This window comes from Ictalurus furcatus, chromosome 3, assembly GCF_023375685.1.
Source record: "Ictalurus furcatus strain D&B chromosome 3, Billie_1.0, whole genome shotgun sequence".
NCBI classification, from domain to species: Eukaryota; Metazoa; Chordata; class Actinopteri; order Siluriformes; family Ictaluridae; genus Ictalurus; species Ictalurus furcatus.
In genome coordinates, this window is record NC_071257.1 from 30,218,681 (window position 1) to 30,238,236 (window position 19,556).

General features: G+C 39.2%; 1 protein-coding gene across 1 annotated transcript in view; it reads right to left on the bottom strand.

Moving 5' to 3' along the window:
- The window catches only part of tbck (TBC1 domain containing kinase), an 84,299-nt gene extending 65,299 nt beyond the window's left edge, over window positions 1-19,000 (bottom strand). The window contains exons 1-7 of the mRNA XM_053621981.1: window positions 18,882-19,000; window positions 18,211-18,444; window positions 16,645-16,717; window positions 11,886-12,000; window positions 10,012-10,085; window positions 1,025-1,166; window positions 727-787 (exon numbers count right to left, since the gene is read on the bottom strand). Of these exons, the coding sequence (XP_053477956.1) occupies window positions 727-787; window positions 1,025-1,166; window positions 10,012-10,085; window positions 11,886-12,000; window positions 16,645-16,717; window positions 18,211-18,403 (658 nt within the window). The 5' untranslated portion in view covers window positions 18,404-18,444; window positions 18,882-19,000. The remainder of the gene's footprint in view (window positions 1-726; window positions 788-1,024; window positions 1,167-10,011; window positions 10,086-11,885; window positions 12,001-16,644; window positions 16,718-18,210; window positions 18,445-18,881) is intronic.
- Between the last annotated feature and the right edge of the window lie 556 nt (window positions 19,001-19,556).

The following is a 19,556-nucleotide window of genomic DNA, read 5'->3' on the forward strand; positions in this document are numbered from 1 at the left end:
GAAATGTACAAAGAGCTATGGGAAGCCAAACAACTCAAAAGCTGGTCCAGACTGAGCTACTCAGAAGAACCGCACAGCGTGGACCAAATACCAGTTTGGTTTCTCAGTAACGTAACAAGCTGCATCATTTCATAGAGAGAGAAAGAGCAGTGAGAGACCGGTGAGTGTTCATAGCTGCTATAATGTAAGTGATAAAAAGAACTAACTTGTCTCGCAGACATATATAAATGGATAAAAAGCATAGTGTGTTGTTCTTTAATTAAAAAATTGAAAAGGCTGGCTAACGCGCGTCGTATAATAGAAATAAGACACTTCGGGATGTATGTATTTATGTATGAAACCTCTAAGAAAAATCTTATCTCACTACTAATATTGTTAGAAGTTGCACTAATATAATAATACTAATATAAGTTGCACTAAATAATCCTTTCTATAAAACTACACAGAGAACTTTTACTAAAGTATAATAAGAGAAGGGGCGGGATCAAACGTCTTGCTACGACGAGGTTTTGTAAATGAATTTTCTTCAATGATTGGCTGATTGATTGTGTGTTCTTCTTAGGTCCTCCACCCGTTCCTTTCCACAGATCTAAAAGCTGCTTTTAATGTTCAAAATTTAGGAATAACAAAGTCTCAAATCAGCCAATCAGCCTTTTAATAGCAACTTTTCAGTGAGAAACGTGAACATGGCAATAACAATGTGAAACAGTCTGTATGTGAGCTTACCTAAAGTGATGATGAACTTTAATCTCTCGCTAATTTCAATGTTCTGTAAAACCTGCCTTCCCTGTTAGGAAAAACAAATACGTTGTTATTATTATTATTATTATTATTATTATTATTATTATTATTATTTATTATTATTATTATTATTATTATATGAAAAACAAGTCTTCTACACTTATAAAAATGATTGTTAGAACAGAAAAATGCACATGAAGACGAAAAACAGCTTTCCTCTTGGGAAAAACCATGGCTACAGCCGAGTCAGTTAAAGGAAAAAGAAAAGAAAAGAAGTTCATACAGCACAGAGCTCAAACAGGAGCATCCCCAGAGACCACACGTCAGTCTTGGGGCCCGAGGGTAGAGGGATCTCACTGAGTGAGGGATCAGTGGATTGGAACATGCCCTGGGCGATAACCTCAGGAGCGAGGTAAGATGGATACCTGAACACAAAGAGAGACAGAGAGAGATGATTAGTACATACACATCAGGGGCATTAAAGGAATAGTCCAGTCCCACACTTATTTATTTATTTATTTATTTTAACTCTAATCTCTATCTACTATACAGTATCTGTAGCATGTGTGTGATTAGAAACAAAAATTGACACTGAAAATCTGTTTATGCACGCCTCACTTTAACGCAACTCTAAGGGCAGTTCTTAAATTCCATCAATAAACATTTACACAAATTACCTTTTTTTTTTTTTAGAAAACTTTCATTCATTTTTCAAAGGTATTCTTTATTAAGCTCTAAATACGTACAATCCATTCTTTCAGAGATGGGACTACTTTTTCAAAGGGAGGAGTTTGTATCATAACCAGAATGACGTTTTACTGCATTTTGCTCCAGTTTAAAATTCGTAAAACCTAAGCATAAACCTCCATAAGAACACCTTCAGTAAGACTTTCTCTTACATCTGTCTCATCCTAATGTCCTGTCTCATCCTATGGTCTTTACTGTGTAACTATAACGGTTGTGGTTTTGAATTTGTTATACAGTTACATATTTTAAACATTTATCAATATCTGCCCTTGGACTTTGATTATAAGGACGTTTTCAGTGAACAGCTTTTCTGATTTTTCTAAGTACAGGAAAATGTTGAAATTCTGCTAAGCGCAGATAGAAGCAAGTGCAGATCAAGCTTATTAAGAAACAAAACACATACAATACAGAACAATACAAAACCTTAGACATCTAGACATGACCTATGATCTCAAGGCAAAAAGATATATAGACTAGAGGGTACGACCTGACAACAAAAAGCAATGAAAGACAAAAGCTACACATACCTGTGTCCCAATTGGCACACTATCAGTGCTAAATAGTATCCGAGATGACAATGAGTGTGTCCCAAATCGTAGTATGATGAAATGAGAATCCTAAATGTACCCGGATGGTCTACTATTTCTGGTGGATTTTCGAAGTGTGCATCCATGGACACTTTTTCAGCTAATATTGGCTACAACTCCATTGCATGAGGGAGGAGGAGTTTTGTGACAATTTGCTGTGCCAAATTCAAGAATAGCATGGTAGAGAGGTGTAAATAAAATGTTGAAAGATAAATCAAGGGATTTGATAGCGCACAGCGCACAGTGGCTTAATGGTTAGCACGTTCGCCTCACACTACCAGGGATGGGGGTTCAATTCCCACCGCTGCTCTGTGTGTGCGGAGCTTGCATGTTCTCCCCGTGCTGCGGGGGTTTCCTCCGGGTACTCCGGTTTCCTTCCCCAGTCCAAAGACATGCACGGTAGGCTGATTGGTGTGTCTAAAGTATCCGTAGTGTGTGAATGTGTATGATTGTGCCCTGCGATGGACTGGCACCCTGTCCAGGGTGTACCCCGCGTTGTGCCCCATGCTCCCTGGGATAGGCTCCAGGTTCCCCGTGACCCTGCAAAGGATAAGCAGTATAGAAGATGGATGGATGGATGGATAATGAATGAAGAAAAGTTTTTTTACAGTGATAGCCTTCTCTTCTGGGTAACAACGTTCTCTTCCGTTACGTGTTAGTATGTCCCAGTATGTGCAACCTCTTTTGCTACACACTCAAAAGTATGTACTTTTTCTTAAAAAAATAAAGAAAGGGGGAAGTGGTGGCTTAGCGGTTAAGGCTCTGGGTTACTGATGAGAAGTTCGGGGGTTCAAGCCCCAGCACTGCCAAGCTGCCACTGTTGTGCCCTTGAGCAAGGCCCTTAACTCTCTTTACTCCAGGGGCGCTGTACCATGTTTGACCCTGCCCTCTGACTCCAACTTCCTGACATGCTGGGGTATGTGAAGAAAAAAATTTCACTGTGCTGTAATGTATACGTGACCAATAAAGACTCATTATCATTCTTCACAAAAAAAGTGTACATACTTTTAGTACATAGTATAAGTATGCCAATTGGTACGCAGGGAATGAGTGCCGTGCTGTTAAATATTAGTGCTCATTAAATCAAAACGTGAATCAGGTGCAACAGTCATGTGCCGTGATCCGGTGAGGTCCAGTGGCAGATGGGTAAGGTAGTCATGCACCGTATTCGGCCTAACCATGACAAACAATACAGACAGAAATTTGGTGGTAAACACCCTGGAGTATTTCTCAAACTTTTCCTCTTTCTGTGTTAAAATTTGGACTTTTCTTAGGAAATGGTGCTCGTTCCAGTTGCGTTATGCCAACAAGCAAGTAAGTCAATTCCTAAGTACGTCATGATTTCAGTGACAACGTGAAATCTGAATTCAAAATTTCTCCACTCTGTGCAAATTATGGATGTATAAATCCAAACAGTTGGCTCAAATGATTCCCCAGACCAATCCCGGACTAGAGGTCCGACGTTTCTTTAGTTCCCCACTCACAATTTCAGTTCCTACCTGCAGTGTCTAACTGTGGATTCATCGCATCTTGTCATACAGTATAAAAGCTCACATTCAATGTGTATAGAGACTTTACAAAGAAAAAGAAAGCTTAGAAGGAAGTAGCAGAGACTGTTGTTGATCGTCGGTGGTGAGAATATCTAGGCTAGGATAGTTTGTTTGCTTTGCTTACCTTTCCTAATAAATTTGATTTGTAAATTAAACTTTTCATACATTTTAAACAAAAGGGGTGTGTATAATTCGTATAGCAGGCTCTATGCTGTACATTTTGGCTGTTACTGTTTCTCATTGGAACTAAAAAAATAAACATTAGACAGGCCGTGGCCACAAACATTTTCGCTTTGTTTGCTTGCTAGTGTGAAAGTAGGTTTAGTTGATGAATTAAAAAAAAAAAAATCTTTCACTTATTTCAGTATTCCGTAAAAACTTTCCCCTGTTGGATAAAAGCTAATTTACATTAAGCATTCAGATCTCCATTCAGTGTTGTTATACGTCTTAAATGCATGTTCTGTGTTGGCTTTTTAACAAAAGGGTGCGATATTGTTTAAAAGACCGCCTGTCATTTGCTTCACAGATGGAAAGCAAGAGAAGCAAGAGAGCGAAGAGATAAAATCTCAAATGTCCATAATAATAACATTGATGTCAAAGAGCACAATGTCTAATTTTTCCCACATGCTTAGCAAACACCACACCCGGCAGTCAGGCATGTGCTGATAATTGATCGCACAATATCACAATGTTCAACACACACCACAATGACATTGTGGATGCTGCAAAGAAAGGCAGAATTTTTGTGGAGTGTTTGTGGTTTGGACATCAATTCTGTCCTATTTGCCGGCCAGCATGTGGACAAATGTCCTTTAAAGTTTTGGCAGGTTTGATGCTTTCCTTCCTCAAAGTTCTGTTCCTCAAACTCATAAAAGACTGCAAAATGTGGCAGGCAGACGCTGTTCCTCAGACTGAGGGATAATGTTTTAACATACATACACACAGTGACCTCCACTAATATTGGCACCCTTGGTAGATATGAGCAAAGAAAGCTGTGAAAAATTGTCTTTATTGTTTAATCTTTTGTTCAAAAAATTCACAAAAATACTGTGCTCTCATGGATATCAAACAATTGGAAACAAAACTGCCACCCTTTTAGTCAATACCTCCCTTTGCCAAGATAACAGCTCTGAGTCTTCCCCTATAATTCCTGATGAGGTTGGAGAATACATGGCAATGGATCTGAGACCATTCCTCCATACAGAATCTCTCCAGATCCTTCACATTTCGAGGTCCACGCTGGTGGACTCTCCTCTTCAGTTCACCCCACAGGTTTTCTATGGGTTTCAAGTCAGGGGACTGGGATGGCCATGGTAGGACCTTGATTTTATGGTCAGTAAACCATTTTTGTGTTGATTTTGATGTATGCTTTGGATCATTGTCCTGCTGGAAGATCCAACCACGACACATTTTAAGCTTTCAGGCAGAGGCAGTCAGGTTTTCGTTTAATATCTGTTGATATTTGATAGAGTCCATGATGCCATGTATCCTAACAACATGTCCAGGTCCTCTGGCAGAAAAACAGCCCCAAAACATTAAAGAGCCTCCAACATATTTAACAGTGGGCATGAGGTACTTTTCCATATTGCTACCACTCTGTGTGCACCAAAACCACCTCTGGTGTTCATTGCCAAAAAGCTCTATTTTGGTTTATCTGACCATAGAACCCGATCCCATTTGAAGTTCCATTAGATGCTTGAGTTTGTTTTTGGATGAGATAAGAGGTCTTTTTTTTGAAACCCTTCCAAACAACTTGTGGTGATGTAGGTGACTTCAGATTGTAGTTTTGGAGACTTTCTGACCCCAAGACGCAACTAACTTCTGCAATTCTCCAGCTGTGATCCTTAGAGATGTTTTGGTCACTCAAACCATCCTCTTCACAGTGCGTTGAGACAGTATAGACACGTGTCCTTTCAGGTTGATTCATAACATTTGCAGCTGACTGGAAATTCTTAATTATTGCCCTGATGGAGGAAATGGGCATTTTCATTGCTTGTGCTATTTTCTTATAGCCACTTCCCATTTTGTGAAGCTCAACAACCTTTTGGCACACATCACAGCTATATTCCTTGGTCTTACTCATTGTTATGAATAACTAAAGGAATTTGGCCCGGAATTTTTTTTTAATGAAAAGTACTAATTTAAGTACTTTAGCAAGAGGTAGGTCTGTAGACGTTGTTTAAAGACCACCAGTGACTCAGCTGTTCGGACATCTAGGGGAAGTTCATTCCACCACCTAGGTGCTAGAACAGAGAAGAGTCTTGAAGCATGCCTTCCTTGTATCTTGAGAGATGGTGGCACCAGTCTAACAGTGCTAGAGTTTCGTAGGGAGCGTAGTGCAGTGCAAGGTGTGAGAAGTGATTTGAGGTAATTGGGTGCTGGTCCATTTTTGACTTTGCAGGCAAGTATCAGAGTTTTAAATCTGATGCAGGCAGCTACAGGAAGCCAGTGGAGGGAGTGTAGCAATGGGGTAGTGTGGGAAAACTTAGGAAGCTTGAAAACAAGTCGAACAGCTGTATTCTGGATCAGTTGCAGAGGTTGAATGGTGCTCAGAGGAAGACCTACCAGGAGTGAGTTGCAGTAGTCCAGTCTCGAAATGATAAGAGACTGAACCAGCATCTGAGTGGCCTGTATGGATAGAAATGGACAAATCCTTCTGATGCTGTAAAGGAGAAATTGACATGAGCGTGTCAGATTAGCAATGTGCCAGGAAAAAGACAGTTGATTGTCCATGGTTACCCCAAGGTTGTGTGCAGTAACCGATGGTGGGATCAGAGAGTTGCCCAGGGAGATCACAAGATCCTGACATGGTGATGAACCACCTAGGATGAACAGTAGTTCACTTTTGCCGGGATTAAATTTCAGCTGATGAGCTGCCATCCATGATGAGATGTCTGCCAGATATGCTGAGACCTGAGCACAAACAAGAGGATCTGAGAGTTGGAAGGAGAGGATGATTTGAGTGTCATCCACTTAGCAGTGGTGTGAGAACCAATATGAGAATATGACCTCATCAAGAGATTGAGTATAGAGTGAGAACAGAAGAGGATCAAGTACTGAGCCTTGTGGGACACTAGTGGAGAGCCTGGGGGAGCAGATGTGGATCCCCTCCACATCACTTGGTATGAGCGACTTTCTAGGTAGGAAGCAAACCACTGCCATGCTGCACCATGAATTCTGAGAATTATGAGGGTGGACAAGAGAGTCTTGTAGTTGACTGTGTCAAACGCTGCTGAAAGGTCGAGGAGGATGAGGACTGATGACTGTTTGGCTGATCTAGCAGCATGTAGATTTTCATTGACAGCCAAAAGGGCAGTTTCTGTGGAATGTGCCGCTTTGAAGCCAGACTGGTCAGGATCTTGGAGGTTGTTCTGTGAGAAGTAGAGATACACTTGATTGTAGACAGTGAGTTCAAGGATTTTAGTAAGAAAAGAGAGAAGTGATACCGGTCGGTAGATGCCGATGTCAGAGGGAACCAGAATGGGTTTCTACAGGATGGGAATATCCCTTGCTCTCTTGCAGTTGGTACATGACCAGATGATATGGAGCGATTGATGATAGTCATGATGAAGGGGAGGAGATCTTGTGAGATGGTCTGGAGAATTGAGGAAGGGATTGGATCCAATGGGCAGTTGGTAGGATTGCAGGACAAGATGACCTGCAGGATCTCTTCTGTTGCTAGATTAGAAAAATGTGCCAGTGAAGGAGAAGGGGAATCCCCAGTGGGTGGTGTAGGAGTTGGGGTAGAAGTGGAAGTCTGGCAGATTTTTTCAATCTTCTCATCATAACATGTGGCAAAGTCTTCAGCAGTCAGGGAGGACGGAGCAGGAGGAGCTGGTGGATTGAGTAGTGAAGAAAAGATGTTGTGGAGCTTGCGAGGGTCTTGTGCAGATGTTTCCAGCTTTTCCTTATAGAAGGTAGTCTTAGCAGAAGTCACTTCAGATGAGAATTTGGACAGGAGAGCGTGGGAAGAGGCAAGATCTTTGTCGAGTTGTGATTTCTTCCATTTTCTCTTTGCTGTTCTTAGTTCTCTCTGATAGCTGCATAACACATCTGACAGCCAAGGAACAGGGTGAGAAATCTTCCTAGGTTTAGAGGATAGAGGGCAGAGGAGGTCCCTGGATGAGGAAATTGAGGAGAGGAAAATGTCTGTGGCTAACTGCAATGGTATGGAGGAATAGGAGTCGGGGTCTGGAAGGGATGATGGGGTGGAGGAAGCTATGGAGGAACGAGAGATAGAATGGAGGTTTCGGCAGGTAGGAGAGAAGTATTGATAGCTGGTTTTAGGCAGGATAAGGAGGATGATGGTGAAGGACACCAAGTGATGATCGGAGGTGTAGAGTAGGGTAGCATTAATGTCTGTAGCTGGAGAGAGCCGACTGAAAACCAGGTCCAGGACATTTCCTCCCTTGTGAGTGGGCGGGCAGCTGTTGAATGTCAAGAAGAAGGAATGCAGAAGAGGGAGAAGGTAAGAGGACTCAAGCTTATCAGAGGGATGGTTGAAGTCTCCACGGAGTGTAAGAGGGGTGCTCTCGGTAGGGAAAAAACTGAGGATCATGTCCATTTCTTCAAGAAAGTGTCCTAGGGGACCAGAACGGCGGTAGATGACGATGATGAGAAGGTTGATCAGGGAGGTAACTGCAACTGCATGGAATTCGATGGATGAGATGTTGAGATGATACAGGAAGAGAGGCGTGAAGCACCATCTCCAAGACAACAGCAGACCTGTGTCAGTTTCTCGTGGAGTGTGAGAGAAAGCATAGGCAGAGGATAGAGCAACCGGTGTAGCTGAGTTCTGTGGAGATCGCCAGGTCTCTGGTAGTGCCAGAAAGTCAAAAAAGTAACAGGCAGCTAAAGCTGAGATGAAATCAGCTTTCTTTACAGCAAACTGGTAATTCCAGAGCCCACCTACCACTACTATTTGAGACTGAGACAGCAGAGGAGGGTAGATGAGGTTACTGGTAGTTCGGCCTCTGGTTTGTGGATGAGAGCTTCTAGGTCTGAGAGTGGTGACAACAGAGACAGGTTTGAGGCACATGTCTAGTCAGGAATGAAGTTAGTGAAGATAGGGCTGACACTTAAGAAGAAATAAACACTACTAAACTCGATACTTTATCTAAGTTATCTAACTTCTACAGACACTAGTGTCTGAAGGATTGAAGGATAACCTTCAATATATCTTAGTAAGCCCTGCCCACAATTCACACATCAAGGGGACTGAAATTACTCTTGATTAACCACCTGAGAGAACTAATTAGCATAGAATAACAAACACTTCCAACCAACACTAAAGAATCAACAATATTATACAATACAGCAATTCTAGAGTCAAGTAGATAGTACATAAAAGTACTATCCTACCTTACCAGTAGAGAATAAATTCAAGATTGAAGAACTTAACAAATAAATAAAAGGAAACAACAGAAAGGGGAAAAAAAAAGAGACGAACCCTAAAATTTGTATAAGGTTTCAGGTGACTTTATAAATTTTGTCATATTACAGTCATCGAGTCAACTAAAAAAAAAAAATCATGATAAGAAACAAAAGTGTTTTCATTTGATTTTTTTATGCCATTTGGGGTTTTAATAAATTGAAAAAAATAAATAAAATGAAGCCAGACAGACAGACGCTGTCTGAAATATGTGCATACCGTCCAATAAATTTAAAAAAAATACAAATAAAAAAAAAAACATTTCGAATTCATAGAGAACGGAGCCTCACAAAACCTTTTATACTGACTCCACATGAGCCAACTCATATTGTTCACATAACCGTCCACAGTGAATCACTGCTGCAGCATCAAAGTTTGGAGGCAGATAAGCTTTATTGAATTTTCTAGACAGATGTTGCTGTGCAAAAGCTGACAGACAAGGACATGCCAGGTCAGAAGTACACACTCTGTGTTCATCATCCATCTCTGAGAAAGGCAATCTCTAGCCGGATATTAGGACGCAAGCCCCTGGCGAACAGGGAGGCCAGGGCCTTATGCTTATTTACGAGTGCCCACAAGGAAGTTCGCTTTGATATCCGAGACCTGGTTTTGATCAAAATGAAGATGGACCGTGATGACATACATCTCATATTAGCTCATCTTGTTTCATTATGGGTGCACCGCACATTTCATTGATCTTCTCTTTCATGAAAGATATAGAGCCGTGATGCATCTATAGTGGGATTTTAAAGATTCCCTCAAGATTTTTTTTTTTTTACATAATGGGAATCTGAACAGGATTTGATCTGCATCCCTAAAGAGCTGAGAACTAGGCGTCTTTATATAAAAAAAAAAAAAAAAGAACAAAAAAAAAAGATACGGATTGATTTGAGAAGAATGCATAATAGGTGTGGGACGTGTGGAGAAGCCTTAGAGGGAGACAAAAAGCACTCACCCGATAGGGAAGTCCACATCTGCTCCATGATCCGTCATGTAATAAAAACCAAACTTGGCCAGTTTTACTTTACCCTGTTTACAGAGTGAAGAAAGCAAAGATGCAGACCAATGAAAACAACACACGCATCATCAAAACAACCGAGCACAAAAACATCTGGCCTCTTGCATGATAACAGTTATTTATGTTAAATACAAGGCCCGCACACTTTAGTGATTTCCTTCATTTAAATGAAGATCACAATGTTTTTTTCCCTCCATTTTAACATTTTTTGTTGTTATTGTCCACATAAACCTTGAAATATCCTTCCAACATTTTTCCACGAGAAGGAGACAAGATGCGAGTTTCCTCTCAAGAACTTTTAGGAAACTATGTATACTGTCACAGATATGTATGTAGACTGGCATAGGTCGAGTGAAAAAGTTTGTGTACCCGTCCGACAAAAGAAGACGACATTTAGGAACCTTTCATACAATAATACACAAAAAAAAATAAAGGCCTAATAGACTATGTTAAGATATTAATATTAGTCCATTAGGAATAAAACACTTGGGATTGTGCTGTTAAAGGAAAATAATCAGACTGGTGTGATGCAACCCAGTGTGAAGCACAGTTAATGTTACCACCCCAGAATCGATTCTTTTCCTATAACAGTACATCTCAATCTCTTGTGTTTCTCTTATACCACAGAAATTTACCAACAACTCCAATTTTGATTTACGGACTTTTTTTTATCTGCTTAAAGTTACATTTAACGTTGTGGAACATCCGAAACAAGTGTTACAAAGCACTGACACTGGAGACTCCTTCCATAAATGTTAAATGCCATCCTCCATACATCTCCGTGCGTTAGTTGTTATTACGTAAGGGATAATCCATGGCTAGGTGTGCATTAAACGATTTAATGCATGAAGTGGAGGGAAAGAACCACCGCGGAGTGCATTAAAATCGTGTAACGCAAACCCAGCCGTGAATTACCCTACTTAAACCGTGGTCACTTGCCAGCATTGAAAAGTGAAAGCTGTTGCTGATGTTTGCAGCGCAAAATTTGACTGAAAGGATAAAAATAACAGTTCATTTTCATTAGTTATTTTATTTATGGGTCATTAGATCTAGAATTCTGCCTGCTCTAAATCATACACAGAGATAAAGTAGTGTGATAAGACTACATTTATTTGAATGAATTATAATAAATGGTTATTAGAGACAGAGAGAGAGAGAGAGAGAGAGAGAGAGAGAGAGGTGTGAATTACCTGTGTCTGTGCCGCATCTCTACTAATAATGAAGCTGTGAGTTCAACTACCGCATGCAGCTGTAACTGTATGTTACTATGGTTACAGTGGTTTATAGGCATTCATTTAGAACAGTGATTGCACTGACTGGAACTACCTGTGCATTATACAGTTTGAACGCACACCTTCCGGCCAATCAGAATCAAGTATTCAGACAGACCATGGTATAAAGAAACAATAATACATTACAATGAGTGCATTAATATAAACCTCAAAGAGCCGCTGTTGCACAAAATCTTATGCATATCTTTTGAGCACCTTCTGCTTCTTCTCAGTTCTCGTCCCCTCTCTTTCTTCTTCACATCTGTGTCCTTACTATGCCAGATGTTCAGTTCTTTCTTTTAGTTCTACGCAAACTATTTCTCTGTTGATTTTGTCCATGTTTTGGATTAGTGTCTTGTCTCCCTCGTCTTAGGTCTTGATAAGCGAGTCGTCAGTATTTTCTAACGATATTATTAAATGGTAACACTCTGTATTATCAGATTTGACAGATGGATATATATATATATATATATATATATATATATATATATATATATATATATATATATATATATACAGCTATGATGGTGTGTATTGTACCTCACAGTCCAGGAGCACATTATGAGGGCTGAGGGCTCGATGAACCAGGCCGTGTCTGTTAATAAATGCCAGTCCCTCCAACACTTCATAGGCAATCTGCAGCACCTGCTCTGAACTAGAACACACACATACATACACACACACACACACACACACACCAGCCTTTACAAAAGTTCAGCCAAAAATGTAACGTTCACAATTTACCCCTGTTAATATCACTGTCATTTCTGCCTCCATCTCCAGGCACTTCATTTATCATACTGTTTTATTCTTGTATAAAATATCATGCAGCATATACTTTCACGAGTCACTTTATTGGCAACACCTGTACCCTTTTCATGCAACGATCCAATCAGCTAATCATGTGTTTCAGAAAGGCCTTGTTGATGAAAGAGATCAGCTGAGAATGGCCAGACTGGTTCGAGCTGACAGGAAGACTACACTCTTTACACCTGTGGTGAGCAGAGAATCATCTCAGAAATGTACAACATGCCAAATCTTGAGGCAGATGAGCACCAACAGCAGGGTTCCACTCCTGTCAGCCAAGATCCTATCATATAGGATATATATCCCGAGGATCAACAGATTTTCACCCCTATAATATAGATGGTGAATAAATGTGATTCTGATTTTTACCCAAAATGTATCCTGTCTGTCATCTTTCAGTATATTTACATGTTTAGCGTCATGAAAAACTCATTTAACCAGGGCACATTTGTCAGAACTCCAATAAGACCCATTATTCTGAATATCAGTTTTGCCCTTTAGAACTTTCCCCTATTTCTCCTTCCTGTAATTAACGTTCTTTGACAAGACAGAAGTAGGTGTAAAAATCATACCAGGTTATGGATATGAATCATTTCCTGTCAAATGAACAATGAACAGCTTTTAAATACAAAAAGACATTGTCTTGTGTTTGATTAAGGTCAATAAATTTAAATACAAAAACACGAGGGCAGCTCCAAAGAAGAAATCTGTTTAAAACTGTATTTTAAGAAAACCTGCAATTTCCTGAAATGTGGATACTGTAGTGATCATTTTCATGTCTTGTGGTATCAGCTGAGCCCTTACGATATCTGTCAAAGAAAAAACTTCCAAGCAGTAACTTATGCTAAGTTGCCAGTTTGTTGGTTTTAACCTTCCTACTATGTTATGGGTCAATTTGACCCATTTCCACATTTGAGAACACTGCTTAATCTCTCTTTTTCTCTTTGAAATTTTTTGACTTTCCTCGTTTAGGGTCATGAACTTATATGCAAATATTTCTTCTTATGGCTCGTCTTGGACGAGCCATAATAAAGGTTTAATGTTTTTAGCTGTTCTCTGCAGTTTTTGTGTGTATTTAAACTGTGGAAGTCATTTTGACCCATAACATAATGGGTGTAACACTTTTCCCCCCAACATAATAGGAGGGTTAAACAACCTGTACATTCCAACAAATCAGATGTCATGTGACTACTGTATGTTGTGAAGTCAGGCAGGCAGACCGTCATTGTTAGCAACCAACTGAGCATTGGAATTGAGCAAAACAAGCGACCTTATGGGTTTTGAGCTATCCATGCTGCGTCCAACTTCCAAACATCCACCGTCTCCGACTTTTCCCATGCAACCTTTACAAACATACATCAACAATGGCTCAAATAGCAAGTCTACCACACATTATGCCACGGATAGCGGTTGAGAAACGACACGACATATCTAACACGCTTCATCTCTTCGTGGCTACAGATTGTCCACACTTCCAGCATGTCACACGGCATCTATCACCACTGAATAATTCCAGATGCTTCTTGCAACATGACAGTGAGCTTTCATTACTTTAGTGGCCTGCACGTTTTCTGCATCACCACCACATTTTTGGGATGAGCTAGAAAAAGCTGTTCACAGCAAGACGTACAAATTGCTGTCAAACATTCCTGCACAAACCCTCCAGCATCCTTTAGACACCATGCCAAGATAAATTTATGGTGCGCCTTCCGAAATGCTACAAAACGCCTCCTTACAGAAAGCTTTAATTCTATACATTTTTTAAGCATCAACTATAAAAATCTAAGTGAGCTCTAACTTTACTTTAGAAACGATAACGTATTAGAATGAGTGAATTAACAGAAACCTTCTGGACCAATCCGAATGGAGAATTCAATAGCACTGTGGTTTAAAAGTGGGTGACTCCATGTATTTATAAAATCATACGTTATAATGCACAGCTTTTATAATGCACAGTTTTTTGGGTATCCAAAAACATTGTGGAGAAATTCCCATGAACTCTTTCAATCCAACAATGTGACACATTAAGTAGTGTGTAAACGAAGCTTCTGGCCCATAATGCATTGCAGCGTTCGGTTCGACTCGCTAAGGAAGACAGAGCGTGGATGGAAACATCCCATCGTCCGTATTACTAATATCAGTCGAAGATACAATGTTGTCATTTGTATAGTTACATACAGACGGGTGACAAATTAAGTAAAAGGAAAAAAGCCCAGATGTCTCCAGACTAGAGCATTGTGATCTACGGTGTGTATAAAAAAGCTGAGGAGGTCCATTTGACCTCAATTTTGGATCAAGATGGAATGAGGAAAAGACTTTGAAAGAAGCTTCATTAACAGGGCTTCAGGCACAAAGTCTGCATAACTGGCTGAGTTTCAATGCAAACAGTAGGCTTGTGTGATTGATCTTTCCCTACTCGCAATTTACCATTTTTAAAAAAATCATGAACGATTTAAACATCCAAAACATAACAAAATCATTCTACCATTTCAGGTTTAAAGAGAGAATGAGATGGTGTAATAATATTAGCAGCTGCGCAGTCTGGAACTGCTTGCTGGCCGTGACAATCGTGAAAACTAAGCTGAATAGTAAAAAAAAAATAAAAAATAAAAAATAGTAAGTGATTGCACCATGGCTTAGCACCTTCAAACGTTAGCACGCTTGCCTCGCACCTCTGGGGTCGGGGGTTCGAATCCCGCCTCCGCCCTGCGTGCTACGAGGGTTTCCTTCGGGTACTCCAGATTCTTCACCCAGTCCAAAGGCATGTGTTGTATTGTAAATGCCAAATTGTCCGTAGTGTGTGAACAGGTGTGTGCGATTGTGCCCTGTGATGGGTTGGCATCCCGTCCAGGGTGTCCCCTGCCTTGTGCCGTGAGGTCCCTGGGATAGGCGCCAGGCTCCCCCGTGAGCCTGCATGGAAAATTGACGGATGGATGGATGGATGGTTGGATGTCCATATGGTCGTCAAACATAAGATGATAGATTTTATTTCATATTTATGGATTCGAAACATTCTCCATTTACCAAGACAGAGAGCAAAGGAGAGAAGGGTTCCAGCTGGCGTCGGTTAAAAGTGAAGGGCTTAAAACAAATAATTTCAACAAATCATTCCAGATTCATACGTCGACTGGGTCATCTCCCATTTTATTAGGGGAGAAAAAGACTTCTGTCCTGTGATAACTTTTACTAGTGAATGCCGATGTTAAATTATGCTTTAAGTGCTCCCATCCAAACTGTATAAAGGCCGGCAGGTGTGGTAATACAACATAATTTAAGTAAATGTCACTGGATCTCATGGCTGTGTAATAAAGAGTAGAGACAATCGTTACATAGTACAAGCCTAAGGAACAGTAACAAGTAAACAATTTTGGTTTCCACCGGGAAAGACAGGAAATGAGTAAACAGGGCTGGACAAAATGGTGTCATACTCATGCATTAGTGTGATTTTAAATATATACATTATACACACTCACACACACACACACACACATTATATATATATATATATATATATATATATATATATATATATATATATATATATATATACACACATACACACACACACACACACACACACACACACAGTGCCCTTAACTAATATTGGCACCCTTGGTAAATAATGATTATAATAATGGTTCAAATATTGTTTAACCGTTTGATCTTGTGTTCCAAAAATTCACAAAAATACTCTGCTCTCATGGATATTAAACAATTGCAAACAAAACACAGGTTCATCCAAAAAATATCTTTGTTAATTATATGTGTGCAACAATTATTGGCACCCTTTTAGTCAATACTTTGTGCTACAATCCCTTTGCTACAATCAGCTCTGAGTCTTCTGCTATAATGCCTGATGAGGTTAGAGAATACATAGAGAATGTGTGTGTATATATGTACACACACACACACACACAGGTGCTTCTCAAAAAATTCGAATATCTTTGAAAAATGCATTTTTTCCCACAATTTTATTAAAAAAGTGGAACTTTCATATATTCTACATTCATTACACAAAGTAAAATATTTCAAGTCTTTTTTGTTTTAACCTTAATGATTATGGCTTAAAGCTCATAGAAATCATAAATCCAGTATCTCAAAATATCAAAATAAAGAATTTATAATCCAGAAATGTTGACCTAGGGTTATGGTTAGTTCATGTTAATTTATGCACTCAATACTTGGCTCCTTTTGCACGAATTACTGCATCAATGCTTAAATTCTTATCATTTAATATCACTATCAATGTCTCATTTGATTCAGAGCTTTACATATAGGATAGAATTACAAGAACTGAATTTTAAAGTGAATTCATCACCCAATAAAATGCTGTGAACAGATTTAACCAGTAGATGGCAAAGCAAGAGCACATCACATCTGTGTGCCTCTAAGCATTTAATTAAGGAGGGCAATATAAAAAATAATATAATACTATAATAATGAACTGAGAGATCACGTGTGATGAACGTTTCTTTTATGGTTTTTAGCTTACCTGATGGGTTTGTCTTGTTTGAGAAGGTCCGTGAGGCTGCGTTCATAGTGTTCAGCTACAACAACAAGTCTTTCTGCAAACAGATTCATGAAGAAAAGTCTGTGAACAAAAAAGACCTACTAAATCTGCAAAACAAACAGATACAAGTTCCACCATATATCCATTTGTTTTTCTTGGACTAGAGTTTTATACAATGCCATGAAAAAGTATTTGTCCCCTTGTATATTTTTTTCTGTATATTTGTCACACTTATTTTTTTCAGCTCTTTAAACAAAACACAAAATGCAGTTTTTGAAGATTTTTTTTTTCTCAACTCCAACAGGCCATGTGTGAAAAAGTAATTCCCCCCCTGCACAATCAAACAATCAACCAAATTTAGTTGTTCATTTGGTTCAACTAGACTAGACACACCCAGGCGTGATTACTGCCAGGCTGGAAAGGGTAACCTGGAAAGGAGATCAGTCTGGAAAGGGTAACAAAGCCATTTCTAACACCTTGGGGCTCTAACTCTTGGAAGTTGAGGTTGGAAGTTCATTCCACCACTGAGGAACAGTTCTGGAATGTTCTTGAAAGGGACCTTGAACCACGCTGAGTAGGTACTACTAAGTGTTGGTCGTAGATTGCGTAAGCCTTCAGGAGAGAGTTGAGGTAGGGGGGTGCTGTTCCAGACAAGGTCTTGTACGTGAGCATCAAGGCCTTGAATTTGATGTGGGTGGCTACAGGAAGCCAGTGGAGGGAGATGAAGAGGGGTGTCACATGGGACATAATAATAATAATAATAATAATAATAATAATACAATATTATTATTATTATTATTGTTTTATTGTGGTTATTATTGTAATTATTATTATTATACAACACTGACCATCACTACTCTTACACAAAGTAACCGTGCGTTAAAATCTATTTGGTCCTGTTTAATTTTCCCTCCACTTCCTTGTTTAAAAAATTCACTTTGTAACGTTTAAATTGAAATCATTGCAAAGCATAGTTTGTTGGTGTGTTGTCATCAGTTCTACATATTGTGATACATAATGCATATTGGGGGGAAAATGGCTTCAGGGTGTTCAGTATGCCTGGTTCGACCCTGAGCTCGAGATTCAGTCTGTACAGAGTGTCAGTGCATGTTCTCCCTGTGTCCACATTCCACAAAAATGTTTTAAAAATGCCAGTAGGTCTAATGGCTATGAAATTGCCCCTAGGTGTGAATGATTATATGAATGTGTGTGTGCCTGGTGCACTAAGATGGGCTGGCGTCTCATCCAGGGTGTTTTCCCACCTCATGCGCCCCATAATCATTTGACACTGACCAAGATAAAGTGCTAACTGAAGGTGGATGAATGAATGAATGAAAAAGCATAGTTAAAGTAACATTAATAGAACAGAAAGTGTGTAGTATATTTAGTATGTGCAGGTCAACCATGTCAGGGGATTATAGTTAATAGCTCAAGATCCATCCAGCACAACCGTTACTGCTACAGTCCTTCATTTACAAAATAAGAGGAGAATATTTATTAAGACGTTCATTAACAGGCATGAATATAAATTTGACTAAAAGGTCATACCATGTTTTCCTCGAGAGATGTCGATGTACTGACACAGCCTGGGGTGCGTGATGGTTTTAAGGATCTGGAAGCGACCCAGGATCTTGATGGAGTTTGGGGTCAGGGGGAGACCGTTGCTGCCACACACATCATGAGGAAGAGGAGAGGCAAAGAAGGTGAAAGCCCCGAGCTCGGCATCTCGCAGAGGCTGCATGGTCTCTCTGACATTCAGCACCTTGGCTCAGGAACCGCACACTGCTCAAAGAGGTACAAAAATACGCAAAAAACAAACAAACAAATAAATAAAAACAGTATTACCGGCATCAACATTACATATGACCAGGACCACACACTGAAGAGCAAATACATTAATACATGAAGCATGACAGTGTATGGGTATGATTATGACACAGCTTTGCTTTGCTCTTATTTTGAATAAAATGCATTTCTTATATGAATGTTCCATTTTTGTATGAACCAGTTATTATTATTATTATTATTTATTATTATTATTATTTATTATCAGGATATCAGTTATGAATATTTAATTCTAAGAGGAGTTAAAGACCAAAACATCTGCAGCTGATGAATGAACACTTGTTCGCGACATCAAGAACGCTATGTACATCTTTATTCCAAAAAAATAAGACCACAATAAACAGAATAAATGAATACTTTTATACATGGCATACCGTTTCTGAATCACTAAACCAATTTCTCCATACCAACTCCTCTACTTTACTCTTCTGTTATCGCTATTAGAGAAAATATTTCCGGAGTCCGGTATAAACAGAAAATAAGATCATGTGGAGTTACGTCATCATTCGGCGACGCCGGTTAAGCATGTTTAAAGTCCTTATGGGATAACATCCAAAACATTCTGCGTCACCACACCTTTTCTTAATATTTAAGTAGAATTTGAATAACAAAACAAGATTTGAAATAACTTTAGATGAAAAATAAGATAATGTAGAATTATTTTTCATGTTTGTTTCCTAGGTCATTTACCTGGCGGTTTTTTTGTGTGTGTGTGTTCAAAATACTCCTCTTAGATTTAATGATCTATATTTATTACTGTTTATGGGCTCATTAGTATTATTTTTAAAATAACTTATTTGATGTATTCTCTCTCTCTCTCTCTCTCTCTCTCTCTCTCTCTCTCTCTATATATATATATATATATATATATATATATATATATATATATATATATATATGTCGTGCTTAATTTTTTTATGTAAATAAAATGTTTTCTAATGAAAGAAATGAATATGTTGAAGCAATTATATATTTTTTGTCTACACCACCGATTTCAAACATTTAATCATACACCTTCAGATCAAAAGGTTTTTAAGATCATGAGAAAC